This window comes from Perissodus microlepis, chromosome 16 (genome assembly GCF_051167445.1).
Source record: "Perissodus microlepis isolate ML-2025 ecotype Zambia chromosome 16, ASM5116744v1, whole genome shotgun sequence".
NCBI classification, from domain to species: Eukaryota; Metazoa; Chordata; class Actinopteri; order Cichliformes; family Cichlidae; genus Perissodus; species Perissodus microlepis.
This window is the reverse complement of record NC_140476.1, coordinates 17,677,561-17,694,857: the sequence shown is the minus strand read 5'-3', so window position 1 is coordinate 17,694,857 and position 17,297 is coordinate 17,677,561. Positions and strand designations below refer to the sequence as shown.

General features: G+C 37.3%; 2 protein-coding genes and 1 pseudogene across 5 annotated transcripts; all 3 read right to left on the bottom strand.

Moving 5' to 3' along the window:
* Nucleotides 1–5,003: 5,003 nt before the first annotated feature.
* On the bottom strand, nt 5,004–6,109 carry tmsb4x (thymosin beta 4 X-linked). Of its 2 annotated transcripts, none has more exons than XM_084907660.1 (3): nt 5,997–6,109; nt 5,458–5,571; nt 5,004–5,371 (listed from the first exon to the last, which is right to left on the bottom strand). In XM_084907660.1, exons 2-3 carry the CDS (start codon nt 5,555–5,557, stop codon nt 5,340–5,342), a joined length of 132 nt encoding a protein of 43 aa, XP_084763786.1. In that variant the 5' UTR covers nt 5,558–5,571; nt 5,997–6,109; the 3' UTR covers nt 5,004–5,339. The 2 variants fall into 2 exon arrangements, with proteins under 2 accessions (XP_084763786.1, XP_084763785.1); XM_084907659.1 differs by having other exon boundaries at nt 5,993–6,096.
* On the bottom strand, nt 6,018–11,187 carry LOC146370694 (toll-like receptor 8 pseudogene; annotated as a pseudogene). Of its 2 annotated transcripts, XR_014797120.1 has the most exons (2): nt 6,246–11,187; nt 6,018–6,124 (listed from the first exon to the last, which is right to left on the bottom strand). The product of XR_014797120.1 is annotated as a toll-like receptor 8 pseudogene, transcript variant X2 (transcript). The 2 variants fall into 2 exon arrangements; XR_014797119.1 differs by lacking the exon at nt 6,018–6,124 and having other exon boundaries at nt 6,223–11,187.
* A 176-nt stretch (nt 11,188–11,363) lies between these two features.
* Nucleotides 11,364–16,640, bottom strand: LOC146370693 (toll-like receptor 8). Its single transcript, XM_084907655.1, has 2 exons — nt 16,441–16,640; nt 11,364–15,595 (listed from the first exon to the last, which is right to left on the bottom strand). The coding sequence occupies exons 1-2, from the start codon at nt 16,441–16,443 to the stop codon at nt 12,494–12,496; spliced, it is 3,105 nt and encodes a 1,034-aa protein (XP_084763781.1). The 5' UTR covers nt 16,444–16,640; the 3' UTR covers nt 11,364–12,493.
* Between the last annotated feature and the right edge of the window lie 657 nt (nt 16,641–17,297).

Below are 17,297 nucleotides of genomic sequence, written 5' to 3'. Positions count from 1 at the left end.
TTGTTCACCAGTTGGATTGACAGCTTTTGATCTATCATTGGTTTGACAGCTCTTGACCTCAGTACTTTAAAATAGGCTGCTGGATGTATTAACTGCCAGCAGGTTAATTTCAACTTCCTGTTCCTTATTTTGAGCATACATTTCTCATATTATGTCGTTGCTTTGTAAACTGTTGGTTGATATCTGTACACAGTACTGTTGAACTAGTAGAGAAATGAGTTGAACTCAGGGGTCAGGGGATGGGTAAGGCACTGGGGGTTGGAATAGTGATACTATTGTTAGTTTGTTCTTGTTGATAAAGGAGAAACCTCTAGGTTTTCCTCTGATGATTTTTAATTTTGCTGTGTCATATGATTACTCACTCGTGCTATCAATAAGTGTTCCTTTCTATTCCTTCCACCTGTATATTTTAATTGTTTGTAGAATCTTTAAATATAATGTCAGTTAATATTTTTGCAACATTTGAACTACCTGCACTCAGTTACGGAGTCTGTGTGCTTCACTAATCATGTACATACACTCAAACTAATGATAGAAAGCCTATAAGAAATTGTAAACTATCCCAATACCCTTTTTTAACTCTTTGCCATTTTATGTGCTCTATTTCAAAAGGGTTTCAAATAAATGAGTAAAAAGTCTTTCTTTTTCCTGACCTTCCTCTAAAAATCTGCAAGATATTTTAGCTATTTCCACAACATTGTTAATCAATTATTTTGTTCGATGTGCAGACAGATATCTTCTCTTGATTACAGCTATAGCACAAGACTGCTTCTGTGGGTGTCTTTGTCACGCACAAGAACCATTATTGTGTGTCACTGCCTCGGTCAGCTCACACCCTCAGCTTTTGTGTCTACCTTTCACACAACTGCTTTTTCCCACCACGGGTATAAAAAAGAAGACAAAGAAGAATTGTCCCCTCTTTTATGCGTTCTGAATTGACAACACAACGAGGCAGATGACGAAACTCTTTTGTCCCAGCTTCGGCTTTGTATAGTCAATGGTAAAAATGAAATAAAAACGTCTTCTGTCGGTTATACTGGTAGATTTTCTGATATTAAATAACAGTATAAGAAAATGAATCAAACAATTCAGATACTTTGGTGCTATCTGCTGTGTTTGCCAGTATCTGTATTCTGCCAGAAGAGAAAGACATCCATGATAATTCAAAAAACAATACTAGGTTGGTGCTACTGTGGGACTATCTAAATTACTTTAAATAATGGCTAACTCATAATATGCTCATAATATCACTTTATGGCTGATTTTTCCAAACCCTTCTTTTTACTTTGTGCCATACTGACAATAATAAACAGTTTTATTGCCTGTAAGCTTGTCTTCCTGACTGCTAATAGGTTTTATCATTATTCCGAAATAAATCATGTTTGTTTCTTCATCTGGTGGAATACAACACAATTATATGTTGACAGCAGTGTACGTAGGTAATGTATTACATAAGAGCGCAACGGTAAACTGTGCTAAACAGTGTTTACGCTTTGCTTCATACCTGAAGCCCTAAAAAAATGCAAGGCTGTGTCTTAACATGAGAGACATGCTGTGGCATGTAGACACATTTTTTACATCATCGCCTGAAGGAAGATAGTCGAGCGTTTGCTGTGAACACAACAGAAAATATTTCACTGTGGAGTTGAGTTTGTCTTGTTTTATGTCTGCTGTCCATAGCAGCTGTTCTCAACAGAGTCGACTCATTATATTCCTAGCTGGGCATTCATTTCCTACAGGAATATCCTTTATAACCTATTGGTACACCACAATAAAAACCTCCAGGTGTGGTCATTTATTTTCAGTTCTGATATTAATGCAAAAAACAGAAAGGTAAAATAAAGCTTGGGTAGTGTGAAAAACAACACATAGAGCAAAACCATCATACATGAACAAGATAATTCCTGAAATCACAATTACTTGCACTGATCAAGTAATACTATTCAAAAATTAGTTCCTCTTGAGAATTGAATAGATTTAGAGCTTTGAACAACACTGTTTGATCCATAGTGGAAAATCTCATCTGCTGCCATGGAAACACAGAGAAAAGTAGAAGTTCAGTCTTAAACCTGACTGTTTTTTTCTTTTTTGTGAGCAGCAGAAACACAGAAACAAGTCTCACCATACAGCTGAAATTCTGTCACTTCCTCCTGCATGTAAAAATAAAACTTATAGGAACAGGCTTGTTTCACTATTTTAGCATTTCCTCTTAAAAAGACAATGGGACCTATGTGATAATTCCCTAAGTGATACAAATAAGGGGTGTTCATTATTTGTGTTGTTTTTGTGTTACATTGGTTTTAATATTATATATTCACTGAAAAATATTTTTTAAAGTAAAAGCTAAGTGCTTTGCCTAAATTCCAAAAATTAAACCAGTCCACTGTTCAGACAAGTAAAATGATTTCATGGGGTTTGCTTTATTTCCCTTGTGATGTCTCATTGTTTAGTAACTGTCTGAGGTGTGATTATTCCCATGCCATTGCTTCCAGGTTCATCAGCCTATATAGACTTACACAGGACAGCAGCATACACTGCGTCTCTTAAAATGTATCAAAGGAACCATTTGAGACAAATGTGTGCATCAGTTACACACAAAAATAAAGTCATTCAACTCTGACTGCACTGATAATGGGATTGGCTGCTTAGTTGTAAAATAAGCATAAATACAACATATTTGTCTGAAAGTAGACTTCACAGTTCATAATAAAATAGGAAAAAAAATGTGATCTTTATAAAACTGATTTTTTTTTTACTTTCATGATAGTATGTTTTCTAGCTATATGAGACAAGGGCAAGATGTGCTTATTTTCTGTGTATTCTGTACAATCCTGCATATCTTTTGTCGAGTTATTCATATCCACTCAGTCCAACAGTACAATACAGTCGTTGGCACTGTACAATACAGCTACTGGAGCAGGAACAGTGTCAGAGTGGTCTCATCCTCCTAGCACATTATGTACAGTATGCAGCTATAAGCAGTCTCAGGGATATCTGTGTTCTTTGTCAGTTACCCCTGAGTCACAGCCATTTCAGAGGGTGTCCATCACAACAGTGGCAGATGGCAGTTTGGTCTCTTACGCCAAGTTCAACTCAATCAGCCATTTCATGCATTCCTTTTCAAAGACTTCGTCAGGTCTCAACTTGTCAGACACCGTCATGGAAACCAGAACCATAAAGGCAGAATTAGTAAAAATATAGAAAGACTTAGATTTTTATCGCATAAATATGGTGCTTTCGTTATTAAAGGGACACATTTTGTATTTTTCCAACATTCGATCTAGTGCTAAACCCTTACAATTTATCGCTATAAAGTACTTTTGTCTAAGAAAGTTTAAAAAACAAAACAAAACATGAAACAGTCCAGTGACAGAGTATTGTCTTGAAATCCATAAATTCTATATGGTCTATCTAAAAGTACACACTATTATAGGACACAGTTCTTGTCAGACCAGACTGCACATACAGATGGTAGATGGTGAAGAGGAGGGCCTGGCATCACAAATGTCTACATGAGCTCCTTAAAAACAGCAAATACAAAATAAACTAACATGTCCTGTTCCCTTATTAAAAACAAATGTAGCCTGAATCATATCTGTTATTAACCTCTGTCTCTCTTCCACAGCATGTCTTTTATCCTGTCTTCCTTCTCTCACCCCAACCGGTCGCAGCAGATGGCCGCCCCTCCCTGAGCCTGGTTCTGCCGGAGGTTTCTTCCTGTTAAAAGGGAGTTTTTCCTTCCCACTGTCGCCAAAGTGCTTGCTCATAGGGGGTCATATGATTGTTGGGTTTTTCTCTGTATCTATGAAGCGCCTTGAGGCGACTTTTGTTGTGATTTGGTGCTATATAAATAAAATTGAATTGAATTGAATTGAATATGGCCTTATGGGAAAGAGGATGAACTTGTGCCAATCCCCCAGCAAAGCCTATTGTTGTTTCAGCACAGCTGTTATGGTCTGTAGACACATTGCATTATGTAACCACTTTCCAAACATAAGAGACAACTGACGTGTGTAAACAGCATAATTAGTTCCTTTTTGTTTTAGTTCTTCAGTTAATTTGAAGGAAAAAAAAAAAAAAAAAAAAGGACCTTTACATTTTTTGGAGGTGACAATCTCCAAATACCCCTGCCACACCAGTACTGTGGTTTACACATTAAACACCATCACCATGATTAAGGGTTCTTGAAGATGGTTTCCAGCTAAATGTAGAATTTCTGTTAGATCCTAAAGCTTTTTCGTGTGCACCTCAAGGCGCAGCAGCTTCATTTCAAACACCCATTTCGCACAGACAGGTATTAAACTTTTCTTGCAAGGTAGAGATTCCTAACTGGACCTACAAGTTTAGAGTTTTGCAGCTGCAGGTGTAAATAACTGGACAGTTTCAATTGCATTTCACAAAATAGAGAGCCACTGCTCTTATTCCAAACTGGCATTTTAAAGGAACTAGTCCATCAGCTAGTGGCTTTGGATGTGTTATTGCATACTTTAACACAGGGGCCTAGTGCAGCTGCACGGTAGAAAAACCAAAAAAGTGAACCATGTAGGACTAGTCTTGAGTACAATTGTGGCAGATAGGGCAGCAATGTTTTGCACAACACCTTTACAGACCACAAGGTTGAATAACTGGCTTTTTTGGGTGTTGACGAAGGCTTCCAAAAAGTTCTGCATTGTAAAGTTCTGTTTTTGAAGCCCACTGGGATGACAACATACAATTTCTGCAGTGCTTAAGATGCACAAATTAGGACTTTTTTTTTGAAAGACAGAGCCCATATATTACCAGCTTCTTCTGTTGGACCAGAGCTCAAAAGGAACCGGCTGATCAAGCTTTAGTTCCAACTGTTGGTACAGATTCAGTTTAGCTAGCAGACAAGCTGAAACGCCTATAGAGAGCGTCCATCCAGTCAAACCTGCTCAGGACGAAAGGGCATTCAATGTTAGCTCCCAAGGCTGAGCTAAAGTTACACCGCCGCCCCCCCAAAAAACCAAACCACCACATGCACGTGAAATTTACATTTTTTTTTATTGTGCATATTAAACAAATCTTGCGCATTTCAGGTTTTACAACAGCTTGCTTGTGAGCATTACAGGTGACCGGAGTAGGGCTACAAATTGCCAAGTGCAGATTTGTCAGTTGTTTCCCCCCCTGCTCATTGATGCAAACAGATGACCAGGTCCTAAAGGTGACATAAAGCTACACTGCCATACTGTACAGAGGGTCATCAAGCCAAGTGAATAGTGTGAGTTGTACAGCCATTTCTCAAGTAGGTTATGAAACTTGAAATGCATCTTGATGGAGACAAAGCTTGTCAAATGTACAGCACGTAGGAGGCCTGGTCTTCATGATGACTCTGCCTTCTCCTGTTCGATGACTGCAACAGGAGGTAGAAGGTTAGGGTCTCAGAGTTACAGCATAGCAGACATGCTCTGGATTAAAGTCAGACGGTGTAGTACCTACCTTCTTTGGTTGGCAGTGGGTTTTTCTCTTGAGTCTCGGTCTTCTTCAGCTTGGTCTTGTCAAAGGTTGTAACCTCAGTGACGTCAGGCTTGTCAGACATTTTTGCAGAAGGTTCTAAAACAAAGACCCTTCTTATTAGGCTAATCAGCACACCCGAGCATGTGTAGTCAGACAGTTACATTTCACGGCGTTGAGAATTTGAATACCGCCCCCGACTCATACAGTCGCTATTAAGCGATCTCGATGCACACAAAACTTTCAAGTACGGATGCTGCTACGCCGAATGCACTCCACAGTGTACTTTAATTTTAACAGGCGTTCTACAAATTCGTGTTTAAAATTTAAAAACCCCACAACGCAGTAAAGTTATGCCCATAAATTCCGCAGCTTCGGTCATTTACACTTTTACTTTGTTAAACGTTATGATGTAGTCATTGAGCCAAGAAACTGAAACCAGGGGAAATAAGTGCACATCAAGCTAAATTTAAGCGCCGGTCAACTTTAACAAAAAAGAGAGAAAGAAAAAGGAACTTACTTACAAGAGCACGACTCACAGAAATCACAGGATACGCGTCCGGTTGTTGCAGGAGCAGAGTGCTAACGTCAGCCTCAATCACACAATAAATACAATACCGTATGCAAATGAGCCTCTGACGTCACGTCAAGTCTGCTTCGATACAAAAGATAAAAAAGAAAAAGTGAACATTTTTTAATCTTATATATAGTCTTGAAAACAAACGCTGATATCCCGAAACCATAGCGCAAGTAAAAAACAAACAAACAAACACCTCAGAGCATTCATTCAAATCGAGTGGCCATTAGCAACAGCTGTGTGCCATTAGCTTAATTAACGTCGTTTATTGATTTTCTCCGAACTCTACAAAAGGTGTCTGCATCACTACAGCGCCTCGAGTTGTTTGCTCTTGTAAGGAAAAATAAATGTAGCCGACAGTTAGTGGAACAATGACTTGAGGGTTTATTTGCAAACAGCACTCCCATTAAAACTGAATCAGTGGTGACACCGTATGGACAAAGTAGGTACTAACCAAACGTGGTGTAGCAGATTCCCTGGCTGCAAGAATTTGTATTTCTGTTGTTGTTTTTTCCCCCTAAACAGTAATTACTAAGTCCTAAAATGTCAGTAAAAACCCAAATGAAAGAGTAGGTTGTGCATAAGTTCAACTTGCAACCCATAAAATATTTTTTTTTCTTATACAAAAACCAGATGGTAGCCTGCCAAAATTTACATCCACAAAATGGAACACATTTTGAAAAAGGCTTTATTTGATAATATACAGCACATAACAGTTTCACATTTACAAATATTCGGTAGGCTGTGCTCTCTCAGCAATTATTAGCAAATACGTTTTGTAGTTTCTTTGTTTATAAGTCTCAGGCAAACGAGAGAAGGTTTAAAAGAACCAAGCAAGCAATGATGCATAAATCAATAGTTTTAAAACAAGACCTTCTTCACTTGGTGGTGAAGTATTTTGAATAGGTCTTGTTGTACATCACTTGATTGTCTACTCTTATGACACTTTGCAGGTTTTGCCAAAACCAGGGCTCTGCGGCTGCTGTTCGCGGCCACTCTACAACACTGCTCTCGCACAGTCGCTTCCTCAAGCGCAGAAAGTGAGAATGCTGCAGGACAGGCTCCAGCATTAGCAGTACTATCACATCCACATTTTCATCCAGCAGTCTTTGGTGGGCCAGATACATTGCTAGCTTGAAAGCACCGGTCTTAACGTAGCCCTTTGTTAAGACAAACAGAGTCTTGCGACTGTACTGGATGCTCTGGGTGAGGTTGTCCACCAGTGGGACTCCTGGGGGCCAGTCCCTCTCTTCCAGACACAGTGGATGATACTTGTCTCCCTCTTCCTCCAGTTGCACCCGCAGATTGCTCATCACCCACTCAGAGACCTGTGGGTCTTTTGTGTCATATGTCACAAAGACATCATAAATAGTATCTGGCGAGTTCAAGGATCTGTACCCTTTCAGCTTAGCTATCATATAGTGTAGGACATAGGAAGCATCCCAGTAAAATAAGTGAGCAACTGTCGAAACAATCATGAAAAGAATAATGATAGAAGTTGTTAGAGTGTAGATCTGGAATGCCTGACTGGGATTTATACACTGATGAATACTAAAATGTATCAATCCTTGTCCCTTTAAGTTCACTGGTGTGTTACATGTCACCTGAGTGGTCAGTCTTGGGATCTTTACATCACTCTGTTCAATCCACAAAACGAAGTCTAACAAATCACAAGTACACTCGAATGGATTTCCTTGTAGGAACAGAGTCAGGTTTGCAGGTCCTGATTTGAAGGTAGTTTCATTGACAATAGTCAATTTGTTGTTACTCAGGCTTAGAGTCGTGAGGCTTTTTAGACTCTTTAAAAAACAATTGTCTGCATGGAAAATGTGATTATGACTCAGGTCAAGGAAAGTCAAAGTTTGTGTGATGTTTGAGTTAATAGTTGTTAAAGTAGACAGAGAATTGTAACTTAGGTCCAAAATTTGAAGTTGATGGAAAGGCAGTTTGTCCCAATTAACATTACTGAGTGAGTTATGACTTATGCGCAGTGTGGTGAGGTTATGTGGCAAATATTCATAAACATCATCTGGAATCTTTGCGATGTCATTGGAGGATATATCTAAAACTGTCAAATTAGAGAGATTAGTGAAAAGTTTCTTGTATGAGCTATCCCTGTCTTTCCAAAGTTTCCCTAGATGATTTTGTGCAAATATAAGTTCTGCCAATGATTTGCTATACATTTCTTTTGTTGTCAGTGTGGAAATCTCGTTATGACTCATATTAAGGACTCTTAACACAGGTAGATTTTGTGTAAAATTTAAATTAAGCGTTACCCCAAATGCTACAAAGTAGTGTGAATTGTAACTGAGGTCTAGTACTTGTAATTTCTTTAGCTCTTTGAAGGCGTTGTTATAGGCCAGATCAACCCTATTGAAGGATAAGTCCAGATATGTCAGATTAGGCAACATCTTGAACTCTGTGCCATTAAGTGCCTGTGAAAATCCATTTCTGGAGAGGTTTAGACATGAAATATTTCCATAGCCCACAAACTGCTTTGGAGAAATGAAGAACAGATTATTAGAGCTGAGGATGAGCACTTGTCCAGAATTGGCGCATTCTTGCTTTGTATTCCTGTGTAGTACTTCATAAATGGAGTCTTTTGGAGTGAGTTTTACAAATGGTGACATAGAAAGGTCTGAATTCTCATTATTTCTGTCTCTTAGAGTTGGTAGACTTTCTACTGTAGTGGGATATAACCTGTTTTCTCCGAGATATAACATTCTTAAGTGGGAAAGCTTGCTGAACACGGTAGGGTCAGAGTGAATAATGAAGTTAGTGCTTAAGTACAAATGAGACAGATTTTTCAGATTGTACAGAGGTGTGAGTGTGTCTGGTCCAATACTTTGGAATACTAAAGCATTCAAATGCAAACTTTTCAGTGACCTGAGCTGTGAAAAGTCTTTTGAAAGTGTTAATTTTTCTAGGTACAATCCGATAGCATAATTGAAAGACAGGTCAAGTTTTTCTAGCCTGTGAAGATAACTGAAAGCTTTAACCGATGTGTCCTCACCAGTTACAGCTTTTTGTAAAAAGTTAAATTCCAGAAACAATTGTGTAAGATTCGTTAGCGTTTGAAACCAAGAGGGATCAAGGTAATTTAGTGAGTTTCCTCCCAGGTTCAGTGTCTCCAGCTGTTTCAGTCTTTGAAATGCATCAGGATGTATGTCAATAGAACCGTTAGGGCAAGGAACACAAGGGTACGGAGCATTGTGACATCTTGGACAGTTGCCTTGTATATCAAGGAATTTGACATTTTCTAACCCTTGAAAATCATCTTTATATATATGTTCTCTATTTTGTTGGCATCCAGACGTAAGATTGTAATTGACTGGGGTCGTCCTTTAGGAACATGGGTTAAGTTGTTATAAGACAAGTCCAGGTATTTCAGTTTTTTCAGTAGTGCAAAAGTGTTTTCTTTGATAGCGACAGACTTCCCACAAGGGTTGCGGAAGTAGCAGTTTTTAGATAACAACAGCATTTTCATGTTTTGCAAGCCAATAAAGCTATTGTTCAGTTTATCCATACTAACTTTGTTAATGTTTAGCTCAAGTCTTTCCACACTGTTGTGGAGATTGCGTGGAATTTCAGTCAGACAGTTGCCGCTCAGTCGTAGTTGCTTCAGTTTTGTCAGATTTTTGAAAGCATTTTCAGCGACCTTCAGTGCTCGGCATCCATAATCAGTCTTGGTGTTGTTTGTCCAGTTGAGATTCAGATGTGCCAGATTCAGAAGATGAGAAAGTGAATCAGCTTTAATACTCCTAATGACATTTCCTGACAAGTCAAGATCAGTGGCATTAGTAGTTATACCTTTTGGTACTTCTTCTAGATGACGGCCTTTACAGTCAAATTTGACTGTATTTGAAGCATTGTTGGATATGACATCACAAGGAAACTGCCGTGTCATCCAGAAGGGTTTATGTGCAGCCAGCTGGACCTCATCATGGCAACACAGACAGAACAACAGCATCCAGCATTTGGTAATCTGTGAAAAATTGATGAAATCAGTTAACTGAAATAATTTAAAGCTTTTTGTTTTTGGTCATATTATTTGGACTGACCCTGAATCAGTTAAGCTACTCCAGGACCCCTCGTGCCATACTAGCATACATTGTTTTCACTTCCCATCCATTTATAAGCCTTGAATTTCTGCATGCATAAAGTTTGTCTCTACTCTTTCTCAGTATTTTCTCTTGTCCTGTTTGTTGTTTTGTGGCCTCTCCATATTTCTCCCTTCCATTCACCCCTCAAGCAGTACAGTAGCAGCAAATGGCTGCTGCTTCTTTAGCCTAGTTTACCCTCCCTCCTTTACCTAGTCCTTGGTCATAGAGTCTTGTCTGCTTGTTTGGGTTCTTGCTCTAATTTTGTTGAGTTTTTCTAAATTACATCAAGGTTCAGACTAATATTTTGATCTGTGAGCCCCAGATTATACACTCACTGCAGCAAAAGATGTTCTTGGCCCAATTAGACTGTAAGTCATGACATCCAAGAACTACAGAGATGTTTTGAGAGAAAACATATTGATAAGATAAAATAAGATGCCTATTATATATTATAGTATTTGTTTGAAATGTAATATTAAGCCGACTCGCATTCCACATTCATTATATGCAATTTATCTTTAATTGTTATTTATTTAACTGTGATAAAAGGCATTTTCTTTTTTTTTCATGATGATTTGGAGATCTGGATGGCCAAAAGAAAACAACAACTCATTTGTTTGAACGCTTGCTGTTGGGCAGTTTTAAAGCTGTTCAAGTGCAAACAGGTTCAATCACAAAAAATACAGTGGAATAAAAGATTTGTGGATATATACTGTAAGTGAATGAGGCTCATTGATGTTACAAAGTAAGCTTGAAGAAAATTGTGTCACTATCGTTTACCAAGTATGGCATCACTTCTACCCAGCAGGTGCCAATAAATTGTAAATCAAATTGTAGCTGGAAAGACTGTTCTTGTTTTTTGTCGCACTTGGGAAAATATTAAATATCAAAATTACTGAACAGTTTGTGTAATTTTTGACTCATTTTAAATGTACATTTTAATGTAATTGTCCAACAAATACCAAATACAAAAAAAAAAACAAACCCAAATACCAAAGGCCATTTCCAAAGTAAATTAAGTCAACTGTACAGGTTTTTAGAATCAAATAAATCTATGAAACATGTTGTCACCAAAATCCTGAAACTAGAAAAATAATCAAAAATAATACAGATAAATGAAATTAAAGCATATAAAGGTAATCAGAAATTTAATAAAATGTAAAAATGTAAGTAAATATAAAGAACAGAAACAAAATAAAACTCACCATTTTTTTATCCACTATATTGATCCCTGAATGACAATTTGGAAAATTATGCTAGTGTGCTTCAATTTTTTTTTTCAATTGTTAGACTTGAAAGTTTCTTGTCTTTTATTAATGATTTCGTTACAGATGACCCTGTTTGTTCCCTTCAAGACAAATTAAAAAGAAACACGCTGTTAAAACTACATGATAAGCTGTGTGAGGGAAGTAGCCCGTTAATTGAAGAACTGCATCTTTTTCATTTCCCTCCTTCTAAAATGCCAGTTTATTTGTCAGCCAAGATGAACACTGGAATGCCAGTAAACACAGCAACAGTGCATAGTGCCACTCAGTTCTTCAGATTATGTGAAGTAATATGGAGTTTAAAAATGACATATTTCTTAGACATTAATATGACATTAGTAATATATCTCCTCACACACTGATTTATTTCTGAGCGGGACACTGAATTTAGGGCTAATTTGCAAAATGCACTGTATTAAAACTGTGTCACTGGCACCACCTTGCGGACAATCTCAAAAATTTCCAAATGTGAAATAACAGATGAATTTTAAATGAATTTTAAATTTTAAATAATGGACTGCAATTTAGGATCTGTCACTTTTGTACTAAATTTCTCTTTTGTTCACTGTTAAACCTGGTACTGGTGTCACTCAGCACAGATGTTTTCTAACATAGAAACCAGAGACTAGAGTATAAAATCTACATCTGCAAAATGCCACACATTTTATTTTATTTATTTTTTTATTAATGCACTGCAGACAGATTACACAAGATTTATTATGCTTTCTCAGCAAATATAAGAAAATTTGTTTTTTATTGTTTTCTTATTAGATTCAGACAAAGAAGAAATCGTTTAAAAGAACCAAATAAGCATTGCTCTAAAGAACAGTGATTTTAAAGCAGGACCATGTTATTGTCTGCAGATTAGAATTACAAATCAGTCCCAGGCAGATAAGTGATGATTATCCTTCTTCACTTGGTGGTGAAGCATTTTGAATAAGTCAATAACTCAACAACTATAAGAAAATTAGTTCTTAAAAACAGTTCAGTCAAAGAAGAAACACTTTAAAAAGACCAAACAAGAAATGATATATAAAAGCACTGGTTATATAACAAGCTCATGTTATTATCTTTCTTCACTTGGTGGTGAAGTATTTTGAATAGGTCTTGTTGTACATCACTTGATTATCAACTGTTATGACACTTTGCAGGTTTTGCCAAAACCAGGGCTCTGCGGCTGCTGTTCGCGGCCACTCTACAACACTGCTCTCGCACAGTCGCTTCCTCAAGCGCAGAAAGTGAGAATGCTGCAGGACAGGCTCCAGCATTAGCAGTACTATCACATCCACATTTTCATCCAGCAGTCTTTGGTGGGCCAGATACATTGCTAGCTTGAAAGCACCGGTCTTAACGTAGCCCTTTGTTAAGACAAACAGAGTCTTGCGACTGTACTGGATGCTCTGGGTGAGGTTGTCCACCAGTGGGACTCCTGGGGGCCAGTCCCTCTCTTCCAGACACAGTGGATGTATCTTGTCTCCCTCTTCCTCCAGTTGCACCCGCAGATTGCTCATCACCCACTCAGAGACCTGTGGGTCTTTTGTGTCATATGTCACAAAGACATCATAAATAGTATCTGGCGAGTTCAAGGATCTGTACCCTTTCAGCTTAGCTATCATATAGTGTAGGACATAGGAAGCATCCCAGTAAAATAAGTGAGCAACTGTCGAAACAATCATGAAAAGAATAATGATAGAAGTTGTTAGAGCGTAGATCTGCTTTGCCTGTTCCGCATTTACACACTGATTAATGTTAAAACTTATCAGTATTTTGTTCCTCTGGTTCACTGGTGTGTTACATGTCACCTGAGTGGTCAGTCTTGGGATCTTTACATCACTCTGTTCAATCCATAAAATAAAGTCTATGGAATCACAAGTACACTCAAATGGATTTCCTTGTAGGAACAAAGTCTGAAATTCAGGTCCTGATTTGAAGGTAGTTCGATTGACAATAGTAAGTTTGTTGTTTCTAAGGCTGAGAGTCCTGAGGCTTTTTAGACTCTGTAAAAAACCATTGTGCACTTGGGAAATGTGATTATGACTCAGGTCAAGGAAAATCAAAGTTTGTGTGATGTTTGAGTTAATAGTTGTTAAAGTAGACAGATGGTTGTAGCTCAGGTCTAAACTCTGTAGTTGGTGGAAAGGCAGTTTGTCCCAGCTAAAATCGCTGAGGCAGTTATGACTTATGCGCAGTGTGGTGAGGTTATGTGGCAAATATTCATAAACATCATCTGGAATCTTTGCAATGCCATTAAAGGATATATCTAAAACTGTCAAATTAGAGAGATTAGTGAAAAGTTTCTTGTATGTGCTATCCCTGTCTTTCCAAAGTTTCCCTAAATTATTATGTGCAAATATAAGTTCTGCTAATGATTTGCTATATATTTCTTTTGTTGTCAGTGTGGAAATCTCATTATGACTCATATTAAGGACTCTTAACACAGGTAGATTTTGTGTAAAATTTAAATTAAGCGTTACCCCAAATGCTTTAAAGTAGTGTGGATTGTAACTGAGGTCTAGTACTTGTAATTTCTTTAGTTCTTTGAAGGCGTTGTTATAGGCCAGATCAACCTTATTGAAAGATAAGTCCAGATATGTCAGATTAGGCAACATCTTGAACTCTGTGCCATTAAGTGCCTGTGAAAATCCATTTCCTGAGAGGTTGAGACATGAAATATTTCCATAGCCCTCAAATAGCTTTGGAGAAATGAAGAACAGATTATTAGAGCTGAGGATGAGCACTCGTCCAGAGTCAAAGCACTCTTGCTTTATTAGGCTGTGTGAGATCTCGTAGCTAAAATCTTTTGGAGGAGTTGTTATGGACGGTGAAATAGAAAGGTCTGAATTCTGGTTGTATCTGTCTGTTAGAGTTGGTGGACTTTCTATTGTTGTGGGATATAATCTGTTTTCGGCTAGATATATCATTTTTACGTGGGAGAAATTGGTGAATAAAGTAGAGTTGCTATAAATAATGAAGTTAGTGCCTAAATTCAAAGCAGATAAATTTTTTAGATTGCGTAGAGGTGTGAGTGTGTCTGGTCCAATTCTCTGGAATACCAAAGCCTCCAAATGCAAAGTTTTCAGTGACCTGAGGTTTGAAAAGTCTTTTGAAAGTGTTAATTTTTCTGGGTACAATCCGAGAGCATAATTGAAAGACAGGTCAAGTTTTTCTAGCCTTTGAAGATAGCTGAAAGCTTTAACTGGTGTGTCCTCACCAGTTACAGCTTTTTGTAAAAAGTTAAATGCCACAAATAATTCTTTAAGATTCTTTAGACTTTGAAACCAAGAGGGATCAAGGTAATTTAGTGAGTTTCCTCCCAGGTTCAGTGTCTCCAGCTGTGTCAGTCTTTGAAATGCATCAGGATGTATGTCAATAGAACCGTTAGGGCAAGGAACACAAGGGTACGGAGCATTGTGACATCTTGGACAGTTGCCTTGTATATCAAGGACTTTTAAATTTAGCAACCCCTGGAAATCATCTTTAGATATGTACTCTATTTTGTTGGAATCCATATGTAAAGATGTTAGTGATTGGGGTAGTCCTTTAGGAACGTGTGTTAAGTTGTTGTAAGACAAGTCAAGAACCTGCAGTTTGTCCAGTATTTGAAAGGGTTTTTCCATAATAGCAACAGACTTCCCACAGGGATTCCAGAAGTAGCAGTTTTTAGATAGTAACAGGTTTGTTATGTTTTTTAAGCCAATAAAACAATTGTTCAATTTATCCAAACTAATCTTGTTAATGTTTAGGTCAAGTTTTTCCACACTGTGGGGGAGATTGCGTGGAATTTCAGTCAGACAGTTGCCGCTCAGTTCCAGTTGCTTGATTTTTGTGAGATTTTTGAAAGCATTTGCAGAAATGTTCAATTTTCTGCAGCCATAACCATTCTTGGGCTTGTTTGCAAAGTTGAGATTGAGCTGAGTCAAATTCAGCAGATTAGAAAGTGAATCAGCTTTAATACTCTTAATAAAATTTTCAGATAAGTCTAGATCCGTGGCATTACTGGTTATTCCTTCTGGTACTTTCTCTAGATGACGCCCTTTACAGTCAAATTTGACCTCAGAGGTATTGGTGGATATGACATCACAAGGAAACTGCCTTGTCATCCAGGTGGGTTTACATGCAGCCGGCAGGATCTCATGATGGCAACAGAGACAGAACAACAGCATCCAGCATTTGGTAATCTGTGGAGAATTGATGAAATCCCTTATATGAAATAACCATATGCTTCTGTTTTTGGTAAAATTATTTGGACTGACCCTGAATCATCACTTAATTAAGCTACTATAGGCTCAGGCTGCTGCAGGACCTCCTGTGTTATGCTACCAACTCTCCAACACTCTGTTTTCATTAACATTACCTACTCAGCCATTATAAGGTACTGCCCACACTAGAACAGCACATAGTCATGGAGCAAAACTGGGTGTCTGTTGCCAAGCAATAATTTTTTTTCTTCTGCTAAATTTAACTTTGAAAACCAAAGTGAAACTTCTTCATCAATAAAGTACTTATTTTTACAGTTGTATTCATTTTTCTTTAAGCAGTTTCAGTTTTTTTTGCTAAAAGTATTCATCAATTTGTCGCAGGTCTTCATTGCAGCTGAATTATCTTTAGCATTCCATATGGAATGCTAAATATATGGAATGCTATATGCTTTCAATAGGGTCTTTACATCTTGCTAAAGATGTAAAGACCCTATTGAAAAGTTTGAGCTTACCTTTGAAAATTTACAATAAATATGTGACTTCGTGTTTAAAAATGAAGGAGGCTACTGATCGAGTAATCATGATGGAGCATTTTTCTAAACAGTTCTGAGTCACTTTTAATGTGCAATTTAATGCAATGGTCTAACACATTTTCAAAAAAGCAAGGGCCACTTCCAAAATTGAATTAACCAAACTATCGAGGTTTTTGGAGTCAAGTAAATCTATGAAACACAACAACTAGAAAATAATCAAAGATAAGACAGATCAAATTACGAGTAGTAAAAATCTAAGTTACTAAACAGAGAAAATAAAAAAAAACTTACCATTGTGTTCCTATTGTATTGTTCCCTGAGTGACAATCTGGAAAACCTTTGTTATGCTCCAGTACTTTAAAATCTTTCAGTTATTCGTTGAAAAAAAAAAAAAATAGAGTTTATTTTCTTTAGATTTAGTAAAGTTAAACACTGCTTGTCTTTTAAAGCATGAATTTATAACAATTTAGTCTGTTTGAAGTTTTTGCTCTTTGTCTCTAGACAGTTAAAGAAAACTCTTTAACTAAAGTCAAATAAGGAAGTAACAAACTGTTAACAACATGATAGCCTTTGTGAAGGAAGTAGCATGTTGTTATGTCCCCAAGAAGGAAGCTGATGAATTGAAGAACTACATCTGTTTCATTTCTCTCTTTCAAAACATTGTCACAGTTTCATTGCCAACTGAGCTGTACGTTAAAATCTCCAGTGAACATACCAATGAGTGCCAGTCAAATCTCTAAAACAGTGTGAATGAAAATGGAATTTAAAATTAACACTGTATTAGTCATTAATATTACATTAATAATCCATCTGCTCACAAACTGATGTATTTTTCAGTCGGACAATGACTTTATGGCTAAAACTGCAAACTCCGTGACTGCCAGCACCATTCAGGCATTGTTATGATAGAGTAAATGTGAGTAAAAGTCTCAGCTTGACAAATTAAAATTTTTTAAATTTGTAATAAATATGCGACTTCATAACTCATTTTCATGTGATGGATTACGAGACTTCCAAAAAAGCAAAGTGTATTAATATTACATTGTTAATATATCTACTGACAAACTGATGTGTTTCTGTGTGTGATATTGACTTTAGGGTTAATTTGCAAGCTGCAACTGCATCACTGCTGCCACCACGTGGATAAT